At 29.7% G+C, this 16,217-nt stretch overlaps 1 protein-coding gene across 9 annotated transcripts in view; it reads right to left on the bottom strand.

The window, feature by feature from the left end:
- Positions 1 to 16,217, bottom strand: part of LOC145252501 (rab11 family-interacting protein 4A-like) — a 302,623-nt gene that overhangs the window by 13,162 nt on the left and 273,244 nt on the right. For 7 of the 9 annotated variants that reach the window (XM_080111997.1, XM_080112001.1, XM_080111999.1 and 4 more), the window contains 5 exons: positions 13,774 to 13,823; positions 12,058 to 12,139; positions 10,360 to 10,497; positions 9,651 to 9,797; positions 7,118 to 7,129 (listed from right to left, as the gene is read on the bottom strand). In XM_080111997.1, the coding sequence (XP_079968123.1) occupies positions 7,118 to 7,129; positions 9,651 to 9,797; positions 10,360 to 10,497; positions 12,058 to 12,139; positions 13,774 to 13,823 (429 nt within the window). The remainder of the gene's footprint in view (positions 1 to 7,117; positions 7,130 to 9,650; positions 9,798 to 10,359; positions 10,498 to 12,057; positions 12,140 to 13,773; positions 13,824 to 16,217) is intronic. The other 2 variants (XM_080111998.1, XM_080112005.1) reach the window with 1 other exon arrangement.

Below are 16,217 nucleotides of genomic sequence, written 5' to 3'. Positions count from 1 at the left end.
TTACTGAAAGATTAAATAAAAATATGTGATCTCCAACTTTTCTTTATTGAAGAAATGTGAGAAAATTTAAGGATTTTGATTGATTGTAAGAAATAACGTTTAAATTAAATTTTAAGGAGGGGAAATTGGAAGTTTTTTGTTAGGACGTCTTCATAAAATGAATATAAATCTAGATTTTAAGTTCAATATTAAATATTTTCACATTACTTTTTTAAGGTCTATATATTATTGTAAAAACAAAACAAAAATCAACAAGTTTATAAGCCATAAAAATAACAAAGTCATCAAGGACGTTATGGCATAACAGTTGACGAATTCGACCATAGTACATATGGTCTGAGGTTCAAATCCTAGAATAGTCAAGCTACACAGCCAATCGGTATAACCATGAAAAGTGTTCATAGATTGCTATTTTATAAGTAAAAATAAATTTGTTTATTTACGTCCAAAAAAATATGGGTGATCTGCTAAGGAAAAATATTTTCCTAGATCTCCAAGGTTAGAGACACTAATAACTGTATCATTATCATTATATAAAGAAAAAATTTTTTTTTTATATATATATATATATCTCCCCACTACAACAGAAATTCCAAAACACAAGTATCAAATTACAAACATCCAGTCACTTGACCATTCAGTTTTCATATAACCAGAAAGTTCTGTTTTTGGTGTGTATACCTCTAATGTCAAAGATTAGATCATTTTGATACAATATGTGGCTGCAAAAATGAGCAAGCAACTTTTAAAAAGTAAAAAAAAAAAAGAAAAAAGAAAAGTCCTTTATGTTTGGAAATATTTTATGTGTGAAATGAAGATAAGTTTGTGTGATCTGTTGCTAAGGCAACTTGTTTTGCTTATGTGACTGCAGTATTGCTAAGGTAAATGGAATGAACCTAATTGCTAAGGCAACTGCTGTTGTCAGGGAAATTTGCACAAAGCAGTAAAAAAACAAAAACGGTGAAGAAGATTGAGATAACAGAAGGAAAAGCAGAATAAAAAAAAAAGCCAGGGGCGGAGGACAAAAGAAAAAGTGGATTTTGTTGAAAATCGTGCACAAAAACAAAAAGGCAAAATGGTTATTGTGTTATTAGGGTGGTTACATGCAGAACAAAAATTAAGAAATAAGATTAGAAAAATGACAAACAAAAAATCACAACAAAAACAAACTCAAACCACAAGCAAAAATTAAGGGTGAGTGTTGAGAATTAATTTTTATAGAGTGAAAAAAAAAATTCCTACAAATATCAATGATTGTTATTTTATTTTAAATTTAAAATATTTAGGAGAGAAAGAGATTTTAAAAAAGTCTATGCTAATATTAGAGTCTTACATCGCATTTTTATGTGTACATTACAAGAAATTTTAATGAAATTAAAAAAAAAGCGAGGGTCATATTATACACAAGTACAGATTTTCTAGAAACTTTTACTTGGCTTAAAAACAAAAAAAAAATTTGAGTTAGACATTTTTCTCACGTGATGTATTTTAATTTGTTTGTCACAACCTTTTACCTCCCCAAAATTTCGCTTGGAAATTAAAATTAAAAAAAGGCTAAAATGTCAAGCAGACAAAGTTTTAAAAAATATTTGCCTTAAAGTTGAATTTCATAACTTATAAATTTATAAAATAAAATGTTGGGGGACAAGGGGTGAGATCTAACACAAATTCAAGGAATAGATTTGGAAGAGATAAACAAAGGGCCATTTGTGGGGGAGGATATAAAAACATGGAGGATGTAAGGTGGTGGGTGATATAAATTAGGGAAAGAGGTTGGAAGGAGGAGGGAATAAAATGAAGATTCATCATGGAAATCACCTCCCCATTAAAAAAAAAATATAAAAATAAAAAAAAGCGAATGCCACTGATAGACTGGGGATAAAATTGGCAGATGAATTCGTCAGATTGAACAAGGAACAAATGTTAGAAAGCAGAAAGAGAAAAGAAGAAAACTAAAAAGCTGAAAGTTGGAAAAAAAAAAAAGAAAGATAAAAAATATTATCACCATCATCGCATACATGCATTTTGAAGACAACAAAAAAACTGAAACAGAGACATGTTTTTGTTTCTATCTATTTTTTTAAATTTTTTTGCTATCTATTTAAGTGTCTATGTTTTTAAGATTTTGAATCTAATCAGCATTTTACAGATTTCAAATAAAAAGGACGTTCTATATTATTTTTCAAACAGTTTATTTTTCAAACCGTTTATTTAAAAAAAAAAGTCTTTATAGATATATTTCTTTTATATTATTTTGGATTATTTGATCAATTATTCTCAACTGTTATTTTCACCTTTCAGTCGATGTAATCTCTGATCTTCAGGTGCATATTTGCAAACTTGGAAATCTTTGTTGAACTTTGGAACATTTATGGAATTTCGAAAGAAATCCACAGGGTGGGTGGGGATAGATGGTTCTCATTTTGTCAACCATGACTGAATAGAAAGTGTTAATTTGTATTATTCTTAGGTATTATCACTTGTACTAAGGACTGATCCTTCAACCTCTAGGAGATGGCTACTTTAGAACTGATTGTTAACCAACATTCTTAACCATTATGCCACAGGTCCAAATGCAATCATGGCATGAGCAACAATTTTGAAGAGGCTAATCCTTATTATGGGTGATAATAACTAAAAATAAAATATACTTCCTCTTCAGCAGGTGTGATTTTGAGAAGCCAGATAACTAATAACGTTTTAGATGGTTATGGGTGACAGAATGAGAGCAAACTACATTGATTAAATAACGGGTCCAGTTGTAAATTGTTTGACAAAGATTTCAGAGTTCGACTAGAAGTATTTGGAGGTTAGAGGTTACATTGGATGAAAATAAATTAAATGAGAATTGTAGCCCAAATCAATGTTCATTTCAAGAATTTCCAAAATTCTTTTTAATTTTTATAAATTGTTCATTGTAAAACTTTAGATTTTTTCTTTTCATATTGTTTCTGAGAAACTCAAAATCATTGTGTTGTTAATCTGAAAATTCTTTAGTTCTATTTTTAAAGCCTTTTAAATGTTCTTTTAACAAAACCTTGAATACATAGAACATTTTCATAATGAAATTTTATCCTATATTTCTGATGCTGTTATCTGTCAACCTAGTGGTGCATTTAAAAACAAAACATCTTTTTTTTTTTCTTGAATAAAATGTTACAAATAATCCAATGGTTCAGTTAATTTTGAAGGATGACATTTTACAATCTTCAGGGATTTGGATACTCAAACAGCAAAGACATTTTTAATTATTTAAGCTTGAAAAATCACAAACATTAAAAGAATAAAAACAGTATTATGGGATTCAGGGTTGGCAGCAGGAGTACACAGGGATCCACATTCTTTATCTAGCAATGGTGAAAATGTTAGCTATGAATTAATAAAATTTATTCTTTTACTTATCTATTTAAAAAAAACCCAAAAACTCCCAAACCCATAGATAATTAGCATAAAATGACCCAAAATCCAACAAAAATAATTTGATTTTGAAGCATTAAAATCTAAATGCAACTTATGAATTAGGATATTAAATTGTTTTTTGATTTTTTTTTAATTCTAAAAGAAAAGCCTCATTTTTAAATTTTGTACTAAAAATTTTTTTTAAATAAGGTGTTTAATTTTGGAATTACAGAATATAGAATATTAGCAAGACCCGTATCTTGGTGTTAGACAAGTGAAATATGTAAAGAATGATTTAACTATATAAAAAATATCTATGAAAAAAAAAAAAAAAAAAAAAAGAACACACATATATATATATATATATATATATATATTTTTACAATAAAATGAAATGCAAAAACCATATTTAATGTTTTAGGATACATTATTTTGCTACCTCCCTCCTACCTCCATTGCGAACTTAAAAAAAAAAAAAAAAAAAAAAAGTTTGGTTCGTAATGTGTAGATTGTTTGGTGAAGTTCATCATCATCGTCATCACATACTTAGCCAAACATAAGTATTTTCCATTATGGTCAAATTTGTGTATGAATGAAGTGATTGCTATTTTTCTATACCAACCCCCACCAAAAAAGTCTACATAAAAAGAAAATAAAAGCGAGAATTTTACCCCCTGGCCCACAAAGCCGAAAAAATAATTTTAATGTTTGTAAAAAAAAAAAAAAAAAAAAAAAGCCCCTATCCCAATTTTCCTACCCCAAAATTGAGAAACCATTCGTCTATCCATGTTGACTCATCGCTAACTGGGCAGAAAGTGAGTGCTCATTTTTTCATTAATTTTTTATAAGAAAAATGATTTTCCAGCTTAAAATATTCCTCCCCCACTTATTTACTTGTTTGCTGATTTATGCATGCAACCTTAAATCTTATGCATGCAACCCAAGAAAATCTTAACAAAAAAATGAGTATCCACTTTTGCAAATGAATAATGATGCATAATAGCTTTCAAAATGAAATAATGCACAGATATTGTTCTTGATTAATCATAGATATAAAATAGTGAACGAATGTTTAAAGTAAAGATCAGATTTTCAATTAAGGAGAGAATAATTAGTAAATTTAAATGTGTAAAATATTTAAGTAAAAATAAAAAAAGTTATAAACGGTGGCTTAAAATTATTTACACCGACTAAGTTACATGGTGATATGAGTGGAGTTAAAGGACATAATTAATAGCGAATAAAACTGTTTGCTACTTCTTTGTGGGACTTCATATTTGAGAGAAGTAGTTTGTCTAAAGTAAATGTAATTATTGTAAACAGTATGAAATGTAAATGGTAAGCATGAAAGATTTGTTCAGGGACTGTTTCCTTATTTTACTATTAAAACTGTAAATGCCGGAGAAAATTGACTTTATTTTATCATATATATATATATATATATATATAAAAACTCATTTTAATCATGGAAGTGAATTATCTCCCTTGGATCGATAATGAACAAGTGATTGGAAAAAATAACATCTCAATGTTAAAAATGGTTAATGAAAACTAATCAAATGGAAATAGCAAAAATCTGTTTAACCGTAGAAATATACTCAATTAAAATATTCATACATGGAATAACGGTTATTAATATATACAAATCAATAAATTTGACAATTAGTTTCATATAAAAATATACACAAGTACATACATTATAGATTTGACTTATCAAGATTATCTAAGTAAATAAATATCAACTAATAAATAATATATATAAGTGAATGTGTCTGTGTGTGTACATTTCCCTATGCAATAACTCAGTCAATTTTAAGTCTACAGACTCGAAATTTGATATACACACACATATATATATATATATATGTATATATTTGTTAAGGGGTCATAATAGGAGTCAAAGTTAAAAAAAATTGACCACTTTTTTTTTTTTTGCTCAACATATACCTCCAAACACCCGGGCAACACCTTGCTGAAATGCTAGTAACTCTATATAAAAGTAAAAGTGTGTGTGTGTGTGTGTGTGTGTGTGCGTCTGTGTACATTTCCCTACACAATATTCCTGTCACTTTTCAGTATACTGACACGAAATTTGATATACAGGGTACTGAGATTTGGGAAAATCTTTGTAATCGGTTTCCAGCCAGAAATTTGGCTGTTAAGGGATCAAAGTTCAACGATTTAACCTGTCAAACTCCCCTGACAATTTTGGGTCTAAACACTTGAAATTTTAGCTATAGGTTCCTTGGACATGGATTTAACTTAACATTATTTGAGCTCAAAACAATAAATGCTAAGGGGTCATAATAGGGGTCAAAGTTAAAAGACATTTGACCTCTGCGGTCTCTACCAAATTACTCAGACAATTTCTGGTCTAAATATTTGAAATTTGACATAACGGGTATTCAGAGATAGGGCAAGCTTTTTCATCGGTTTGGGTCAAAAATTTTTAGTTACCAATATATAAATGTATGTATGTTTGCATGTCTGTCTAAAACTTTCGAAAGAGGCAACGGATTTTTACAAGATCAGTATCATTTTGAAGTTTGACCTTTTAGACGACAAATATCGAAAAATTAGCTGAAAAAATTAATATTTTCACCTTCAACTTCGCACTTTTCTACAGGGTGGGGTTGCTTTTTTTGCAGATATTTTTAAAAGTCATCCTCTCCTTTCGATTGTCTAGCCTTAATTTAAACCTATGTCACTTCCGGTTTGGTGGTGGTCATAACAGCAAAGATGTCAGTCCCCCCCCTCGTTCTTTTCCTCTTTCGCGGTATGGGTTCGAGCCTGCCTTCCTACTACCACTTTTTTTTTTTTTTTGCTGCTTAGCATACACATCCAAACACCCGGGCAACGACGGGCTGAAATGCTAGTTAATAAAATATTGAATAAAATATTTTTATATTAATGTATGACAATGCAAATACAATTTATTAATATGTGAATTTAATGTTGATGACTCAACATTAAAATTTAAAGATGGCATAACAAATTGTAAAATGATTGCAACTTCTCTTCCAGTTTTCAGATTTTGTAATCATGCCCATATTCCTTTATTTTCTTTTAAAGTTGTTGAGTTCCTTTTCTTCTGATGAGTTAAGGGCAGAATAAATTAAAAAATTTACATAAAAATTACATGAATGATTCTGCGCTATAAAACAGGTGCTGTCAAAAATTGTGCATTTCAATGTACTTAAAGAAATAAACAGTAAGATGGTCAACATCTTGAAATTTGGAATATAGACTTTTTGTTATTTATTTGTATATGCTCTGTAGTTACACTGAGCTTCATAAAGGATTGGTATATATAAAAGGTGAAATATAATTAAACATATTTCCCCATAAACATGAATATATATATATATATGTGTGTGTGTGTAGAAACAAAAAAAAAATTCTCCACTTTCAAGTATTTTGTTGTTTGGAAATAAAAGTAATTAGCACCAAAATCAAAGAAGAGCTTCTACAAGAGAAAACGGAAAATGGTTTTTAAAATTAGAAAAGGTCAGCAACTTGGATGAGCCAAAAAGGAAAGATGGCAGTGAGGAAAAAGAGAGAGAGAAAAAAACAAAAGAAAGAAATGTCCTTCCGGCAATTGATGGAAATATGAGGGGAAAAAGGAGAAGGAGGAGGAGGAGGAACCAACAATCGAGGGTGCCCGAAAATCCAAGATGCAGTTCTAAGGTGCCATTGAAATAAATCGTGAAGTACTAACCTGGCGCAAAACCTTTTTTGAAGCAAAGCAAAGAAAGAATTCAAATTAGGAAACAAAAAACAAAAAAAAAAAAATGCCGGCAAATTTCGAAAAAGAAAATTGGCCAACAAACAATTCTTAAAATTAATTTTAAAATACAATTTTTATATTAATACAGAAAAATATGCATGAGAAATTATGTATTTTTTTTTTTTTGCCTTTTCAGAAACATTAAAAATTTCTTATCAAAAAATAAAAATCTATTTCAGTTAAAATTTTTATATTGTCAGAAATTAAAATTTATTTATACTCTTGTGTTTAGCTTCACTAGGATCCATGATCCGACAAAATAGCTGTCTAGATGACATCAACATATCTATTAAGCCGTTTTTGTTTGGTTTATTTTTTATTAATGCTAATGTTTTCCGTAGATAATATCACTAAAACTATTTATTCAATCTGCAGGCTAAAAATAAAATTAAAAAAAAAAATAAAAAAGTCCCATAAAGTGAAGAATTAGATTAGCACAAAAAGGACCACCTAACGGGGGGATGTCATCTTGGATTGTTTGATTAATGAGTCAGTACACCTACAGAAAGATGAAATTGTATAAGATTGCTTAGTGATATTACCCCCCACCCCACCCCCACTGCAAACACACACGCAAAAAGCCAACTTAATACATAAAAAATTCAAACATTAAAAATGTACATCTATTTATCTTGGTTTAACTCAAATGATATCTGCATATAAAAAGATAATTTTAAGAGTGTTTTGAAAAAAAAAAAAAAAAATTTAAAAAGAAGGTTCTATATTTGGGGGTAGATCTGGTTGCACTCTCCTTGAAAAAAGAAATGGTTACCCTGTAAATGAGCAGCAGTGTTTATTAGTAAAGCCGAGTGGATTGTGTAACCTAATGGTGATTTGTTAGATTAATTAATCCTTAAATATTTGAACAGAAATTCGTCTTAGCTAAAACGGAACCAATCATTTAATGCCAACTTCAGATTATTATGGCATGAAATGTGGCAGTTTTTATTGGTTGACAAGAGCTTAAAGGGAAGTAACTCAGAGGAAAAAAAAGAAAAACAAAAAAAATACATCAAAGGAAAGATAAGCACTAAAAAAAAAATAAAAAATAAAAAAATAATAAATAAAAAAAACATTTACAATTATTGGATTGATTTCTTTGTCTTAGCTGTTTTGGCCAAAAGATAAACGGTCTTCTTTAAGTGCCTTGAACCGAGGAATTCAGTCCAAAAATTGTCAATAATAAATTTTCTTCACCCCCAAAATACAAATTAAAATAAAAAAAGCATTAAAAATTAACAAACCTGATTTTATGAAAATTATAAAAGATTAAATTGTAAAATAATTTTAAAATTTGCCTTGAATCATCTTCATATCTTTTCTTATAAAGCTTGGTCATTTTGTGTTCTTACGATAAGATTTTTTATTTATTTTTTAATTTCAATGATCGCTTTTGTTTTAATAGAACATATAATTCTAACTGAGTTTTTTTTTTTTTTTTTTTAAACGTGGATACAAGCTGAATATTTTGTGAAAACAACCTTTACAATCAATTTACATCTGGATGGACTCAATCTGACTTTGAAAGAAATTGTAATCTCGTTATAAATTGTAATTTAAATCGAAGCCTACTCCTCCTTCTCCTCCTTCCTGGGTTCTGCTAGTAAAAGCAAGTAAGCAAATATCTAATTATTTTATTTTAAAAAATACAATTGTTTGAATTTTTTTTTTTGTGGGAGTTGAAGTGGGAAGATTCTTTAAACTTGTTTAAATGGTGGAAATAATTTTGAACTTGTAGGAAAAATTATTTCTTGTTTTTAATACTTTGTAAAAGTCAAAGTTTATCATTATTTTATTTTACTCTGCATGTGGGTAGAAAAATATTAAGTATTGACTTGTTTTTGTTAGTTAGAAGGCCTACTTTCATAAGAAATTGCTTGACTAAACTAGTTTTAACTTTACATAGACTATCTGCATACCAAGTTTGGTTGAAATCTAATACATAATTCATGAGTTTATAAAGGATACACAGTCAGACATTTTATTTTTTGGGTACTTGTACAGTTTTACCAAGACATTAAAAAATGAAAATATCGACAAAAGGATATATTTGTACATATAGTTTTTGAAAACGACACGGGGGAGATAATTCAGTTTAAAGCACTGACACTCCCTCCCCATACTAGCTTTTCTTCCTAAAATCGAACCTTTTGCTCAGTATCATAAATTGTTTTTTGTTTTTTTTTTGCTGTAAAAAAAAAACAAAAAAAAAAAAAAAACTACTTGATGAAATTAAGTGAATTTTTTACTTTTTTTTTTTGGGGGGGGACTTCATTCCAACAGATACATACACTATAACCCTTTTCCGATATTTTCATTTTTTTAATGTTTTGATTAAACTGTACAAGTACCATTTTTTTTAAAGAGATTTTCATAATTTTTTTTTGTTCATGACAAACCGAAATGAAGATGATTTCAGAATTATTTTAAAAAACAAGGAAAACCTCAAAAAGCGAAAACTCACCTCTCGTAATTTTTGAACCTCATCTTCCAATTCTCGACATTTGTCTGGCAATTCTGTTGCATTTTTCTGTTGTGTTTTTCGAATGTGTTCCGTTTCGATTTTATATTTCCGAAGATCTTCTAATTCTTTTCCTAATTCATCTAAAAGCTGAAAAAAAAAAATTTTTTTTTTAAATCCTCATTCATTAATTTAAAAATAATTTCAACCTTAAAATTAAATTACTAATTCATAGTCATTAAATGTTTCTAAACAACTTATTTGTACTAATAGAAAAAAAAAAAAAAAGGCAAAAGAAACGGATGTTAAAATTCAAAATATGTAATACGTCTATGAAGTGACATGAATGTTTTTGTTTTCTTTAATATTTTTTATTTTTTTAAAAAAATATTTTGTTTTTCATCACATCAATAAAAATAAAATTCTATTTCGTAGACACATTTTGAATTTTAAAATCTATTTTTTGGGGAAGAAAATGTACATAAAAATCATTTTAAAATCATAGATACCCCACATATATCAAGTTTTCTTTACATCATTCATCTTGAGAAAGTCTAAGAACAATAAAGACGAAACATCATTGAACATATAAACAATGTTTTGTCTTCCTTTTCCATATATTAAAACACATTCAATGTGATTGTCAGTTAAAAATTGTTTTCACGTTTGACAAATCTAAATTCATGGAAAACATAAAAGTATGTAAAATTACCTGAGCAGTTGCTTGTCTTTCTTGTTCAAAATCTTGACCTTGTGTCAGCATTTGATTTTGTTGCTTTTCATGGTCGTCCAATAACGTTGCATAAGAATATTGCGTTTCAGATAATTTATCATGCAACTCTAGCTTTTCCTACAAAATTCACAGAAAAAAAATACATTTATGAAATAATTAAATTATTCTTAAAAAAAAAAAACGTTGAAATCATTAATAAAAAAAGGGTTAATTTTTAGTGAATTTTCTCTTTAGATCTAATAACAATCAGAAGAGTAATGTTATTAAAAATATTAAAAATACACCATTAAATACATCAAAATATATTAAAATATTAAAAAAAACCTTATTAAAAATGTTATTAAAAAATACACCATTAAATACATAAAAGATATACCATTAAAAATGTTATTAAACATACACTATCAAAAATGTTATTAAAAAATATTAAATACGTTATAAATATGTCATTAAAAGATACATCATTAAAAAAATGAGCGTGCTTCTTGATTTGCTAGATTCTGCTGACAAACATTGTTGTGAAAATTTGTTTTCCTGAATATTTTATGAAAATTACAAGGATTTCATTAAATGTACGATATTACTATAGGGCTCAACTTCTCATAAAACAACATTTTTCCTGCGATCAACGTCGGTCTCTAATAATTTTGATTATTTACTAAAATCAATTAGCAATTTTTTAATTTTGTGTTGAATCAATCCACATTTGTTTCAAATAAAATGAAGAAAAAAAAAAAGATTTAATTCAAGTCTAAAAATAAATATAAAATGGAATGATAAAATTGTCACCCTAGAAAAGATGACATGATTCCATTTCTATTTGCTGAAAACCGGTTTTCTTTTATTGTTGCAGACCATCCACTAGTTGGCCAGTTGTGTACAAATCCCAAGAGTGATAGGAGCCTTCTATCATGTCTGAAAATGACACACTGTTCGAGTGAGATCGGAGATGTGACGCTGTACAACCCATGCTCTCTACCAATCTAAGAGATAACAGGACCATTTCCAGCACCCTCAAAATGCATTGTGCTGAATTGCCATGAATAACAGGGACGTGCCCAGGATAATGAAAACAAAGTTTCCATCCATGCTTATGGTCTTTGTGGTGTGGTTTCAAGTGAGGGCCACATCATGCCATCTCATATCTATGAAGTCTGCTTAAAAGTCAACACCCAAATATACCTGGATATGCTGAAGAGTGTGATTATCCCTGATGCAATCAGGTCGCTGCTGGCAGACTCTAGGTGTGGCAGCAGGACTCGGCGCTGGTCCACAAGTCCAAAGAGACCCAGGCTTGGCACTTCAGAAGGAGTGCTACGACTTTGTACCCTTCTCTCACTGGTCCCCATCCCCCCACCTCAACCCGCTGGACTACTTTGTTTAAGCATGTGTCGAGAACATCACTAACATGACCTCCCACAACATGAAAGCCAGCCTGATTGCTGCCATCTGCTGAGTATTCGCTGAGTGCCCGCCAGCGCTTGTGTAAAAAGCATGCTCCTAGTTCTGAACCCGCATTGAGGCGGTGATAGAGGCTGAAGGCAGCTACATTGAATAGATGTCAGCACTACTACATAATCAAGTTTTATTGATTTTTTTCAATAAAAGTTTTAAAATAAAGCTTTAGTATTGTTTTCTTTAGGGTGACAACTTTATCGTTCTACTCTGTATACGTACGGCTTTTAATTTTTCAATTTCGGTTTTGAGCCGAATGCCTTCTTCCTTGGTGGCCTCGTAATGTCGATCCACATCTTGAAGTCTGCAAGAACAAAATGAGAAAATCATAGAATTATATAAAATCATAAAGACATGTTTATTCAATCTGTACACTTAGCAATAACAATCTTTTTAAGAATGACAGACTTTAATAGCATAAAAGAAAATGAAATTTGTAAAATCTTAAAAACAATAAAATTAACCATAATATAAAATATAAACAAAAAATGTTTTCATCCAGGAAAAAGGCTGGATCAATACAGCTAGTTTAAATGAACACTAAAGTCAAAACGTTTTATTTAAAGTTAATTCAATTTCACACAAGAGATGTACCATCTTTTTTATATGCTGTTTAAGTATAGGTGATATCAATCTCCAAGTTAATTTGCATACTGGTTTTAAAAAACACATTTTATTAATTATTTTTTTTATTTATTTATCTATATTTTTTACAAAGATCGGTTTGATTTTAATACAACAAATCATTTTGTTTTGCAATATTGTATTTCCTGGACAAATATTTAACATTCGTGTTCAAATGTTCCTTTCTTTAGAGGGAATAACTTGATTTCCAACATTGCAATCTATTTCTAAATAGCAAGTGAAAAAGCAAATTTTTTCTTGATTTTTTTAAAAATGTGATAGACAAAAGTTACAATGTTTTTTTGTTTTTTTTAATAAATGAGGAAGGTTTTGTTGTATATTTACAACAAAATTATGAAGTCATTTTCTTATTTGAAGAAAGATTTGGTGCTTATGATAGCTAATAATATTGAAATATATAAGAAAAAAACAAATGGTACATATGTAATTGGCATGCCACAAATAGTTACATAGCCAAAATTTACGATCAAAGAGAAGATAGAAAAATAATCATCCATGAAGACCAGTTCTGATAAGAGTTGAAAAGTTCAATAAGATACCTGCTGGGCTGGACATATTGGGTCACATGACCTAAACAAAAGGGGAAGTAACTCAGTTGAAAGAATTTATCCAGGAAACAAAAATAAGCATAACATATATACATAATTTTTTAATTTAAAAAAAAAAAAAAAAATTTTTTTAACTGTTTGAATTTTCCAATTTTATTTTAGAAAAAAAAAAAAAATAAAATAAAATAACTCATTGAACTTGTGGGAAACTGAAAGATTAATTACCTCCCCCTGTTAATTCTCCAATTCGGTAGATTTGGAAACCAAATCGCTAAGATTTTACAAATATCCTTTCTCATTAATAATTAATTTTCTACCTTAGCATTTCCTGTAATTTTTGGATATGTTACTATTTGCGACATGACAATTATGTAGGTACCATTTGTTTCACTTGACATTCAATATTTTTTTCATTATTATAATATAGAAACACTCAAGATTTTTATAGGCTGGATGGTGTCTTCATATTAGGAGGGAAAATCTTTAACATACTTAAAGACACATAATAGAAATGAATAAAAAATGAATTTTATTACTAAAATTCTACTTGAGAATTTTCCATAATTTTTGGTGTACACAAATAATTTTGTCTGATACGTAAGTATATCAAATAGATTGTTATTTTATTTTTAACTGCCAGGTTTCATTTGTACATTAATAAAAAAAAAAATAAATAAATAAAAAATGTATTTTTTGTTTTTATTCATTAAATAAACTGGGGATGGGGTCCATATCCTGAACATACCTGTGACTTAAATAAATCAGTTGCTCCGCCTTATCTCGGTCTTGTCGACTCTGAAAGAAAATTTAAGTCAAAAGTTAAACTCAAAACTGGGTGAAAAAGTAAACTAGGAAATGACGTTTTCTTTTAAGAATGAATAAATTTAATAAAATACCCTCTTCATCCCCATCATCAACTTCCTCATAAAAAAAAAATCTTTAAAATTTTAATTAAGAAAGAAAATGAAAACTTAAATCTTAAAAAATATTCTTTTCACATTTTGAAATTGTAAAATTGTACTTCAAAAGCGAATTTCCTTCATTAAATTTAAAAATTAATTACAAGTGAATTTTTGTTTTTCAATAAAAAATGTGTTCATTCAAATCAAAACTAAAAACATGAATTTAACAAACGCAAAAATTCAACTACATTCATCTTAGTGAGAAAAAGTACAAATATACTGCATCAATCTTGACATTCAGGGTTTTAACAACCTAAGAATTTCAAAATACCTGTTAGTTTAACCACCTAGAGAACATTAATGCACTTTTTTTCAGATCCAGCTTTCTGAGACTACTGAAATGGCAGTTTTCAAGCATTCTCAATTTGATTCCTTCCATTTCTTGCAAAATGTTCAGAAAATTAATTTGTGAGTAAAAAAAAAAAAATTCACACACAAAAAAAATAAATAAAGCATTCACCCTTAAAATAACAGATTAACTAATACAAATCAAAGTGTCTGTGTTCAGGCAGAAGAGGAGAAATCCTTCCAGACTAAGTGTTCAAAAATCTAGAGTACTGTCTTTAAAAAAATTTTTTTTTAAAGAGAGCTATCCCACCTCACACTAAAAAACTTCACAAATAAGGAGTTCCATATACAAACAAACCATTGTATTTATATAGACGTACTATGTTTATATACAGCATAATCACACACCGGTTCCTATGAGATTGTCGAAGTTAAACAACGTTTAGCCTGTACCGTCGTTAGCTCAATACTAAAATGGGCGAACATTTGAGAATTTCAGGTGCTGTATGTGCTCTCCGTTTATCTCAGTCAGTCTTAGGCTTCTCCTTGCAGTCAGTCTTAGGATTCTCCTTGCCACTGGACCCAAACAGTGCTGATTCAGGAGAGGTGTGATTAGGGATTGCACAACCCTTGTCTCCAAATCACATGCACAGTTATCCTTACAGGGTGTATCCATTGTCTCTTGGGACTGGAGGCATCGACTGTTTATACAGATGATGACAACCAAATCATTTGGTATTTTATTTTTTAGGCGAGTAATTTATATATTTATTGTCTGAAGATAATAGTTTCAATCCTACCCAAAGCAGGCCATAGGATTAGTTGGCCAAAACTTCTTTGAGCGCATATTGTTGAAATCTGAAATATATATAAAATTTCAAACAGAATCCTTTAATTTATGAGGGTAGATTGCTCTTGTTCCATTAGCCAAAATTTATAATTGTATTTTTAATAGCACCAGTACTTTCAGGGGTCGATCCTTGGACCTTTGTCCCTGATATTCATAAGTGACCTCCCTGATAAAATAGACTGAGATTGATATATTTGCAGAAGACACTACACTCTATAACAGGAATGAGGGAAAAACGAATGAACACATATTCGAGGCAATAGTGGACACCCTAGAGAAAAACCTCCAGTCTGTAGTGGAATGGGGTCAAAAATGAATGGTAACGTTCAATGCTGCCAAGACTAAGCTTGTTTCCTTTAATAATTGCAAGAAACGTTCTCAACCACATACATTACCTGAAAGTACTTTGTTCAAACTCCTCGGCTTAATGTTCACAGGAAACATAAGCTGGAACAGATATATTGCGAGGTTGGCTCTCTCTACCATGCTAAGAAATTACTTATGCCTGAAAGTATCCTGTATCTTTACAAGGCCACCATTCCCCCATGTATGGAGTATTGTTGTCATATTTGGGCTGGTACATCTGCTGCTGGTCTCTCAATCCTGGACAGGGTTCAAAAGAGAGTCGCCAACCTGATAGATCTTGAACTGTCATCTAACCTTCAACCTCTGTCCCATTGACAAAATGTTGCATCCCTCTGCCTGTTTTACAAGTATTTTAATAGTGGATGCTCCAACGAACTACAAGCCCTCGTACCGTCTCAATCTAATTTTCCCCAGTAAACCCAACAAACAGCAAAATCCCACCCCTACACAGTAGACATCCCTAGATGTAAGAAAGCCTTCTACTCTAATAGTTTCTTCCCCAGAATTGCTAGACTTTGGAATTCTCTACTGGGTCCCTGCTTCCCCAACTGTACTGACATGCAGAAGTTCAAGTGTAATGTGAACTGACATCTTACTGCTCAACTCTCTACATAGTATTTGCGCAATTTATATTGCTGATATTAGCCCCCTACATCAAAGTGACACTCTGCCTTGTTTGGGGTGAAAATGTAATAAAAAAATAAATAAAAATTCAAAAAAGTG

This window comes from Euprymna scolopes, chromosome 29 (assembly GCF_053919585.1).
Source record: "Euprymna scolopes isolate OS-2025 chromosome 29, ASM5391958v1, whole genome shotgun sequence".
NCBI classification, from domain to species: Eukaryota; Metazoa; Mollusca; class Cephalopoda; order Sepiida; family Sepiolidae; genus Euprymna; species Euprymna scolopes.
This window is presented reverse-complemented; position numbering and strand designations above follow the sequence as displayed.